The sequence below is a fragment of the Montipora capricornis genome, chromosome 13 (genome assembly GCF_036669925.1).
Source record: "Montipora capricornis isolate CH-2021 chromosome 13, ASM3666992v2, whole genome shotgun sequence".
NCBI classification, from domain to species: Eukaryota; Metazoa; Cnidaria; class Anthozoa; order Scleractinia; family Acroporidae; genus Montipora; species Montipora capricornis.
The window spans coordinates 26,618,265-26,629,241 of NC_090895.1; the positions used below are offsets into that span (position 1 = coordinate 26,618,265).

At 39.9% G+C, this 10,977-nt stretch overlaps 1 protein-coding gene across 1 annotated transcript in view; it reads left to right on the forward strand.

Annotated features, from left to right (window-relative positions):
* Positions 1-431: 431 nt before the first annotated feature.
* The window catches only part of LOC138028228 (dynein axonemal heavy chain 8-like), a 105,468-nt gene continuing 94,922 nt past the window's right edge, over positions 432-10,977 (forward strand). Inside the window, exons 1-8 of the mRNA XM_068875691.1 lie at positions 432-494; positions 826-960; positions 2,173-2,260; positions 3,555-3,706; positions 4,461-4,656; positions 5,243-5,406; positions 9,229-9,405; positions 10,464-10,577. Of these exons, the coding sequence (XP_068731792.1) occupies positions 465-494; positions 826-960; positions 2,173-2,260; positions 3,555-3,706; positions 4,461-4,656; positions 5,243-5,406; positions 9,229-9,405; positions 10,464-10,577 (1,056 nt within the window). The 5' untranslated portion in view covers positions 432-464. The remainder of the gene's footprint in view (positions 495-825; positions 961-2,172; positions 2,261-3,554; positions 3,707-4,460; positions 4,657-5,242; positions 5,407-9,228; positions 9,406-10,463; positions 10,578-10,977) is intronic.

Sequence of the window (10,977 nt, forward strand, 5' to 3'; positions counted from 1 at the left end):
CATAAACGTTTCTAAGCAACTACACACTTGACGGACAGTTGATTCTCTTTTCTGATTGGTTAGAAAATCGTTGCTAAGGTTTCTGCCCAAGTTTTGTAAAAGTTTCACGGTGTTTTTTTCAACACGCAAATTGTTTTCCTCGGGAAAAAAAAACTTGGAAAAATAGACGCTTTTCAGTTCGAGAAGGACCCTAATGCTTTTAAAATCTTTTTTCAAATGACTTGGGTTCGTGGGTTCGAGTTATTTTCGTAAAAACTTACAGAACTCTTAGTGTGTCGTAGATCCTCTTTGGGCCAAAAATGGCCGAATCAAGGAGAAGTATACAAGGCAAACCAAGTGTTAAAGACCTCAAGGGATCGAAAAAAAGTTTTGTTGGGATATCCTTAGAAAAGGGAAATGGTTCTAAAGCTGACAGAACTGCATGTCGGAGGCGTAAAAGTGTGGCATCGCAGTTCGCACACCCAATGACGGGGGAGTCCCTAAAAGAGAGACAGGTAAATGTTAGCTCAGATAACTAGCGAAAAAAGGGCGTTTTTCTCGTTTGTTATTTCCTTTCTACTTCGGCCGTCAAGGAAAGAGATCAATTATTTATTTCTACAGTTGCTATAGCTCAACTTTGGTCCAGTTTTTCTTCAAATGCCGAAAAGAATCGCTTTGGTGGGAAAGCCAGATACGCTTCAATTTAGGTTGTTTTTGAAAGGGTTTCAGTTCTTTTTGCAACTTCTACATGACCGCATTTTCCAATTTAGGAAAACTGAAGTTCTTCCTATAGTTTTTTTGGAAAAGGTAAACGAGTAACACAAAAAGCTTGTTTCTTTTTTGCAGCAAAGAGCAAGGGAAAACCGCGAAGCTCGAAAAAGGATGATAACAGACGAATACAAATTTATCATGAGCATCGTTGCAGGCTACCTTGATCTGGAAATGGCTACCGTTGAAGAATTCGTCGTTGATTCGGACGAGGTATCCAAAATATCAATTTTTCAAGCTTTCGACTTTGTTTACGCTTTTTGCATGTCTTAAATTTTACAAAAATAAATAACTTAGCACGCTATACTCCTTAGCCATTTCGGCCTTTTTGTTTCAAAACTAGCCTAACTGCGAAATTCGTTTTTACGTTGGAGTATGCGGATTTCTACAAAATTCCCATAACAAAGAGATTTTGTGGGCAAAAAAATTAAATAATTTGGTCTTTTCTCCACACTATTGTCAATCTCTCCATTGATCGTTTGTCCAATAAGCACTGATCCAGTAAGTGTGAATGAACACAGAGGATGTTACCGGTACATGGCTGTGCAATACAATATACCTTGGAGTGATGAAGAATATTCCATAATTTATTTCTGCAAATGAATATAATATTTTTTATCACAAGTTCTTTTTAATATTTAAACATGGACGAAATACCAAAGAATTTGAGGTGCATTTTACAAGGTAACCATAGCAACAGAGATGTTTATGTATCAAGATATCAACTTTATGTTCTAAAGCTCACCTGGCATTTCAATGATGTGTATAGACATAAGTATAATAAGGCCATAATTCTGTAAAACAGTGGAACCTCTTTAGTACCGACTCTGATGTCACTTTTAAGACTCCACTGACTGGTTTAAAGTGTGTACTGAAAATAGCCATGCACATGCATGTTAATTTATTGATGTATAGTGTTGTGGCACTGTACATTACAGAAGACAGCTGCTCCTAAAAATAGAAGAAAATTCTATGGTCCATTTCTGAAAAAAGTCTTTGAATAGAACAGTAACTACAGCAAAGCATTTGTGTTTGTGTATCTGCAAAGAAAAAATTCTATGACATATTCAAACCATCATCACTTGGCCCAGTTGAGCAAATAGTGGACAAATTTCTCTGGTGGATATGTCACTATCTGACAGTTCAATCTCTGCAAAAGTTTCATTATTTGCCCATGTAACCAATAATATGCACACTCCAAACACATCTAAGGGTGCGAACGAAAACCATATATGACATGGAGCGTAGTATACCATACTCTGGATATAATTATATAGTGACTTATCCACTTGATAAAGTTATCCACCATTTGAAAAACTGAGGCCTGATGACCAGAGTGCTAGAGATGTCCACGAGGAGAGGTTTGACTATATCAACAATATTTTTGCAGTATTATGTCAATATTTCCATACTTTCTCTTCTCAGGCTGTATACATGATAGATAGTTTTCTTAAACCAAACGGAAGGAGGTCACTGATGTTCTTTTATCAAGAAGTTGAACATGATGGAAGTGGTAAGCTACACACCGTACATCTACATGTTCTGGCAAGCTGCAAAGTTCCCTTGACTTATGCATTATGGCCATTTCTGCTTAGGTGACCTCATACACCATAAGTTACTTTAAGAAATCATTGCCAAGTGGCTTCCGTTGTTAGACAGAAAAAAGGTCAGGGCCCGGTTGTTTGAAAGCCGATTAGCTTAATCCAGGATTAGCGTAAACTTTTGTTTCAAGTTTTTAACTTTTTGGTGAAAGTTTCTTTTGCTTATTTTTGTTTTTCAAGATTGACTTCTTCTAATGTAAAGTTTTGAACATTTAGGAGTAGAGAAATTAACTCCTCGGTTAATTTTTAATCTGGGATTAGCGTTAATTGGCTTTTGAACAACAGGGCCCAGATCAAAAACACTAGCCTAGGATTTCCTTTCCCTACTCTTTCTGAAAATTGCTTGGACAACCTTATCCCGTTAATGTAGATATATAGTTGGTATTTGGACTTGAGATACCATGATGTTTATCGAAGTTGATGACTGCACGTCTCGACAGAATTACCTGGCAGGCATGAAATCCCCATGCTCGACCAGCTGGGCCAACTGGTCAGTTAATGAGCATTAACTCAAAAATAGCATGCATGATATCAAGGTCACACTTTCGACTTGTTATTTGAGTTAATTGAGATTGTGATATCCATTTTATAACAATATCATGGTACCACATAAACATGTCTGTGCTTTACTAGATACAGATGTGATCATCATCGTGATTTATTAGGGAGCTTAAGATCTACGACGACGACGTCGACGACAATGCCACAAAACAATGATATCATTGGTTAAAGGAGAATAAACAATCGTGCTGCACGTGCGGCACGGATTATTGCTCATATTTTTGCGGTTCTCTGCATGACGACGACGTGAAATCACTAAATCTTAGGTTTTGACGACAACGTGAGCATGCAACAGAGAATCTTTCATTCTCTATTTTCATTCTGAAACTGCTCGTACCAATTTATTTTTGGGATACTTCGCCCACATTGTAGGACGCGAACGAAACGGAATAGAGACGAAAGACTTTTACTAGAGCAAAGTTATATTTTGAGGTGACGTTTTAGTCGCCGTCACCGTCTTAGATCTTAAGGTCTCTATTATGTTACCACAGGAGCAGGATAGTCCTGCAATAGAGAGGATGAAAATGAAAGATGCTGCTTCAGATTTTGGAGCCATTGTCCAAGTTGTTGCTCCCTTGTCTGATGTCTTTGGCTGTGGATCAAAAAATGAAATTCTCCATTTTAATTTTTAATATATTTTTGCAGTCACTGAAATCCGTGCTCGGGCCAAATCTGGTAATGCTGCCAACAAAGTGTTGCTGGTTACAGATGGACTTGAAGAAGCCTTAACTGGTACTCTGGTGTACTGTGTAAAATCAGATGCCACTAAAGAGATCAAAATGAGGATTATCGGAGATGTATGTTAAAATACTCATCAGTCTTATGCATACCGCCTCGTGCATTTCTTTCCAGTTGCTTTATGGACAATTATTGTGGTTTCAGATCTTTGAATTTAAGAGATTGAAGATTTTAATTGGTTCAAGGGAACAGTGAATTGATTTCAATGGCAACAGCACAGGAGTATCAATAGGCCAGTTTTGTATTTTCTCAGTTAGACTGGATCTAGCATGAAATGGAGGCTAATGCGGGGAAATAATTTGCATGTGAAAAGATTACCCTGCACTGCTCGATCCAACCCAACCATTAAAATATGAAACTGGCCTATTGACAATAGAAGAGCAAACAGAATAGCCTGGGGACTCATTATGGAGGATTATCCACCCTTTGAACAACAAGGGCCTGATAGATAATGAGGCCCCAGGCTATTCTGTGTGCCCTTCTATTGTCAATAGGCCAGTTTCCTATTTTAACGGTTGGGTTAGATTGAGTATTGCGGAGGAATCTTTTCACATGCAAATAGTTATTACTCCCCTGCATGAGCCTGCGCTATTCACTGAATAAATCACTATCCAGTGGATAACTCAATATTGGTTTTGCTATTGTTTATCTTCTGGATAGTGATATATCTGGTGGAATAGCATTATCCACCTTTGGAACAATCAAGGCCAGAATGGCAGGATCATAAAGTGCATGTGGTCTTTAGTTTGATGATTTCTCAAGCCTTGTCAAATTTCTGATTTCTGAAAATGCTGATTTATTTGAACTATGTAGGAAGTTTCCTTTGGTGTGATCAGTGTCGCAGAGGCTGGATCTCTTATTCCAGCACTAAGAGCACATCTCACAAAGATCTACATACCAGCCATTGAGGCAATGTCGAGTTGGGGAGAGCTGACAGAAACTCCGCAAGGATTGCACACTAGGAAAGAGTTTGTTGAATCCTTGGACAATTTTGTTCACTTCATTGATGGTAAAGGAATTGTGATTTTTAGAAGCATGAATAGTTAATTATGCATTAAAAATAAGTGGCATTATTTCCCTCAAATACACCAGCATACTGTGTTGGATTGTTATACAATGATGATGAAATTTAAGTTTCATGTATAAAGACCCAAGGAGATTCATGAATGTGTGAATAATAAACTGGAGTATTTTATAATTTGAGCCCCTACTGGTAACTATATGAAAGGGCGGATTTTATCTTTTTTATTGTTCGTTTTTACCATTTTATGCCTAAAGAGATCTCTATTAACACTCAAAAGATGGGTCAAAATGTGCACATGCATTTTTCTAGTTAAAATAAAACTTCATTAAAAGTCTTTGAATTTTCAAAATTATTTTGGTTTTGGAAAGTCCAATTAGTGAAGCGGATAACGATTTTGACTGGTTCTGGTTAACCCATTCACCCTTCAGTTGCCCAAGGACTCCCCCATGCATTTGACAAGTAAAATTGTCTGGCGTTAGACAGTGTAAAATTTGTTATGTCTCACTCTCAGGAGTCAGTGAGTTAAAGCTCTTAAATGTGTTTTGGCCTCTCATTTTTCCTGTGCTTTCAGGAGCTAACGCTTCAATGAGTGATTCTATAAAGCTTCACCCGTGTAATGTCATTGATGTGAGCTCCCTTGAGGGCCCAGCTGACTATCAGGCATTGGCAAACAACCAAGACACATTGTCTGGACTTGACGACCTTGTACACTCTTGGTGCAAGCAGATTGAACAGGTTATTTTGAGGCAATGGCCTGTTTGTTTCTCTGTAGAGAAATGATGCTGTTTGTTAGTTAAGAATACTATTGAATGATGTTAAGCATGATATGGTTAATTTTCAAAGTTGATCTTTGTGCTGTCATCTAACAGCATGTCTATTCCAGGTGTGGGGGATAGGGGGTAGGAGTGAGGGTAGGAGATGGGGGTAGGGGGTGAGGGGTACCATAGCTGAAAGAACCCAAACCATTGCAAAAATGCTAACCTTATTATAAAAGGGTTAAACATTATCTAAAGCATAGTGTTTAGGCCTAAAGTTAGCATTTTTGTAAAGGTTTGGGTTGTTTCAGCTAGGGTACCCTTCACCTCCTACCCCCACCCCCTCCACACAACCTCTAACCCCAGCCCTACCCCTCACCCCTATCCCCATCCCCAGAATAGACATGACATCATGGAAAGTTGAAAGTTAAAAAAAAACACCAACTTGAAGACAATAATTATCATCAGTGTCATGTTAACACTGAATCCAACAATTAATTTATTATTCATAACAATAAATATTAGACTGATCATGCGCGTTGAGAGGGCTTTTATACATAAATTAAACATTCATAATTTATTGTCTGGAAGTATCAAGTGACGCTCACATTTATATGCTTCCAGTCCGCTGGGGGTAAATTGATCATTGTAAAGCGCCTTTGAGACTTGTGATAAAGGCGCTATATAAATGCACCACTTTACTTTACTTTACTTTTATACAAGCTATTGTCTGTAGGTATGATGTAACCAAAAATACTGTGATCCAGAATTAGCTAAAGCTTTATAACAGCGTTGTAAAACGTAGTTAATGGAGCGTGACTCGTAGAGCTATCCTCCACATGTCATGTTATTTCGTAAACATTACGCAACGCAAACGAGACATGAATGGATTCCTATATAGAGCGTTTTCACATGACGTCACGGTGGCCATGTTGGTGTTCCAAAACAAACAAATGGCAGCCATGATGGTGTACCAAACTAATCCTCCGGGAATTGAACTCTATTTTTATGCAAATAACTTCTTTTGTTTCAGTAATCCAATATGGCTGCTGGTCACGTGAGTGACAACGCTCTATTCAAACAATTCGAACTGTGTTCCTTTATCCTTGTCTTTAATACTGTCTGCCTATATTTACATCCTTTATCTGGATTGGCGAAAAGCAACAACTATCCCCATTCATGTCGCGTTGAGCGCTATACAGAAATTGTTTGTATTAGATGGTACGTTAGTCACCATTGGTTTAGTCCTAGACATTAGTCTCAGTATAAAAGGTCCAGTAAAGTCCAAAGTATCACTCTGTGAGCTCTATAGTTAACTGTAAGGAGTACCTTTACTGTTTACGAATTTTATTCCCACCCTCTCTCCCTTCGGAGGTTTGTTAAGGTCAAGTTAATAAATTCAGGTTCACCTCTGGGTACACGCTTCGGTTAAGTCTCGCAGCGACTTCCCCAAGCTTCGGTGTTTTTCATGCTATGCCATTTTACACTCTCTATCTGCCTTTGTTCTTGTCCAATCCAGCACGTGCCGGCGGAGTCGGCTCGTAGTGCTGGGGAGATAAGGAGGCTTGAGCTATTTTTACCGCCTACACTCTTTCCATTATAGCACGATGCTGGCCGGAGGTTTAGCTCGTAGTGCCGTGGAAAGTTAGGCTTGTATATCATTATTTGGCTTTTACCGGCCTACAACTTGTCCAATCCGGCGCGGTTCGCCTCGTGCGTCGAAGAGACAAGTTCAGGCTTTTAGTCACGCTACGGAAGTCGTCTGTCACGCCGATCGTGGAGCGGTGTCCCCCCCCCCCCCCCTTTACGCCAACATTGTCTCTTGCGTTTTGTTACTGTAGTGTGTCTTAACTATAAATACCCGCGGGAACTGCGACATTAATCCACGGTTTTAACCAAAACATATGATGAAATAGAGAAATGATCCTGACACTTATCTTAGTGAAAAATTTAAGCAATAATGTTATTGTCTCTTAGAGCGAGTTTCAATCAAGTGTCGTAAAATCAAAACCAAAGTAATTACTTTGGCCAATAAAAAAGGACGGAGACAATCCGTTACAGTGTGACGCGCCTTACCGTGGCCACCTAACAAAGTTTTTTTAAAAGTTATACGCCAATCAGGGTGTGCAAATTTGATTGACAGTCACCCCTTCTTGCAAAGTTCGCACGGTTGAAAGTTGAACACCGTTGCATGGATTGTTGAGTTGACGTATTTACACGTAGTTGTCAAATGTGAAAGTTTGTTGGGTGGCCACGGTAAGGCGCTTTGGACTGTAAACCAATCAAAACTCGAAGTAATTACACGTACTCGACACAAAGCGCGGGAAAATGTGCACGCGCGAGCCACGATTTGTTTTGGTTTCACTTCTGGTTGGTGGAAAAAGTGGCGCAAGAACTTTAAACCAATCGCTGAGTGAAGTAATGCAAAATCAAAGCAATTGGCTAATTACTTCCGACACTCAATTTAAAACCGCTCTTAAGACAATAGGCCATTTCCGAGTTCATGTCTGCCTCCACTTCAAAGCGAGTCTAAGTGCGAAGTTTTTGTGATGGTAATTAGTTCTACTTTACATATGAATGAAAACTAATTTTCATAACAAAAACTTCGCACTTAGACTCGCTTTGAAGAGGAGGCAGACATGAACTCGGAAATGGCCCATTGTTTAAAACTTGAAAAATTCAGGTGGCTCCAATGGAATTCGAGCCCATGACCTCTGTGATGCCGGTGCAATTCTCTACCAACTGAGCTATATGTAAGACAAACAGTTGGGAACAAGTCAATTTGTTGGGCTCATGTGTTCCTGTGAAAGGGTTCGATGAAAAAAAATATATATGATGATATATAGTTTTGATTACATTACTTTCAAAACATATGATAATGGCCAAAATTGGTTGGTGTGTTAGAAGCTCTCTTGACAAATGCTTAGTGTACCTTGTTTTAGAACCGCTAGTGATCAAAGAACATTTTACTACACAGCAGTCACCGTATATGGAATTCCTTTACCAAAGATCTCAAACTTTGCGAGTCGGTTTAAGAGTTCAAACAGTCTTTAAGTAATTCCTCCCAAGCCAATTTTGTACTTCAGCTTGATCAGGTTTTGTTCTTACTTAATCCATGTAAATTGAAATTCCATTTTATACTTTTATAGGACATTTAATATTAGATTTTGTCCCATGTTACATAGTTTTATTGCTAATCTTATTGGCTCTGAAAATACTCCACGGGGTACCCAGTGAGCAGTTGGTTTCTCCTACACTTCCCGAGGGCTGTTGGCAAAACCGGATTAGATCGCACTGGACCGGACCGGATCAGATCGGATCGCCGAAACTCGGACTGGAGTAATAACAGGGATTTCATATGCCAACTTTTGGCGGGAATTTTGTTATTGATCCGGTCTGATCTGATCCTGCCCGGTCCGATCCGGATTTTGCCAACGGCCCTTCCTGACAGAGAAACCACTGGGAGCAACCGTTTGATTTTCTATCGAGCGTGTACGAAGTACATCACACCCCACGGGATGCATTTGACATCACTTCTTTTTATTTTGCGGGAAAATATGGAATCACTACACAGCAGGCTCGCCCAAACGCAGCCGTTACGTAGCTGAACGCACGTGCAAGCGCCAAAACAAGTTTACTAACTCGTTTTACCGGTTCAAATTCAATTTATTCATCCTTGGCGATGGACGGCGGCTCACTCCAAGAAAACGGTGCAGTGGTTTCTCTCTCGGGAAGCGTGGAAGAAACCAAATGCTCGCAGGGTATCCACGGAGAAATGGTAATAAAGTATGTCTGTTAATAGGTGTTAGCTGAGAGTGAGCAGATGAGAAAGGAGGCAGATGATACAGGGCCCATGGCAGAACTTGAACACTGGCGAATGAGAATGGCAAAATTCAATTCGTTAGTGGAACAAATCAATGCGTTTGACTGTAGAGCAGTGTTACGCATACTGCATATTGCAAAGTCAAAAACCCTCAAGGTAACCTTTTTTGTAGCCGAAGGCCTTTATTCAGTGTTTGTACATCGACATCTACATCTACATGTTCCAGCACTTGGCAAAGTCCTTTTGACTTATGGCTGTTTCTGCTTAGGTGGCCTCATACACCATACGCCTTTTTAATGACATCACGCCAAGCCGGTCACTTCTGCTGGAGAGAACAGGACGGTCACAACACCGGGGACTACCCCATCCCCCACTTTTCTCGAATAGTATGTCCCACAGGGAACAATGGAAGATATTTGTGAGACGGGCCCTACAGTTTATAGTCCGTATCCGTGAAGACTTTGAAAATCTAACCATTTGCAGATGAAATTTTTAAAGGCAGCACTTTCTCCTTAGTTATTTTAAGATTCTCTTTGTTACCGGTAATGTGGTTTATCAACCTCTTGCTTTGCTGTTGTTTCTTAATTTTTCTTTTATTGCAACCAGAAACCCATAAGGGATGAAACGTGTAACGCGCGTTCACAGCTTCCGAATATTCAGTGCGAACTGATTGGTTGAATGTTTCATTGCTAAGTACCATATTTGGAAACCCCTCGCTCTTGTTGTTCCAAATATGGTACTTAGCAAATCGAATATTCAGAAGCTTGTTTCCAAGCACACCAGGGGCCGTTACACGTTTCAACCCTTATGGGTTTCTGTTGCAACTCAACGTCTTTTTGGCGCAAATCAATTTGCTTTGGAAATAGCAAGAGAAATTGTTCCAAGAATTGCTTGCTCTTAATATTTCAAGATGTTTAGAAGTGGCCACATTCACGCTTTGCGGGCCCACTTTAAAACTCTTAGTGGCTGCCTGTCGGCTGTTAATTGTTACTAGAGGATGACGATGCTGACCGGTATTCCTGATGAAATAAAAGTCTGGGTGTTCTTTGTTGGAACGATCGATTTTAGTTTTTTAAAGCTCTTCCCACTTTAAATTACCCAAGAGCAAGTTTTAATTAAAGGGTTTGAGAATAGCAATACTAACAGTAAATCTAGTTACTCGAGATCAAAGCAGGCAGCATATGACAGACGTATTTTCTCTTTGTGTCGTACAGTTTTGGCGTGAACTTGACTGCCGTATTACAGATGCCGCTAACGAAGCCAAGGACAATGTGAAGTTTCTTTACACATTGGAAAAGGCCTGTGACCCTCTGTACCACTCAGATCCGGTATGTACAAATGAAGAGCACTCTGAAGCAAGCCCCGTGCAGGCAATTTTGTTGGCCAACACTGACTTCCCAACATTGTAAAATAATGCTTTGACACTGGCTAGTTTTTGATGTTTCGTTCAAGACATTTCGGATGGTGCTTCAGCCTTCATCAGTTGAAATAGTTACAATACTACGCGTGATTCAAAGAGCAGCACGTCGAACGCGCGCAGAGGAAAAAAATTCTGCGTGAAGTCTCAAGAAAAATTGTTGCGCGAAACTTACGCGCGTCCCAAAGATTTGTAGATTTCCGCGATGGCAATGTGGTCATTTCCAGATTTCTTTCATGTCTTGAGAGACTCTTTTTGGAAGCCTGGATGTCATTAAAGGACCGCAATCTAGAAATGACCATGTTGTCATC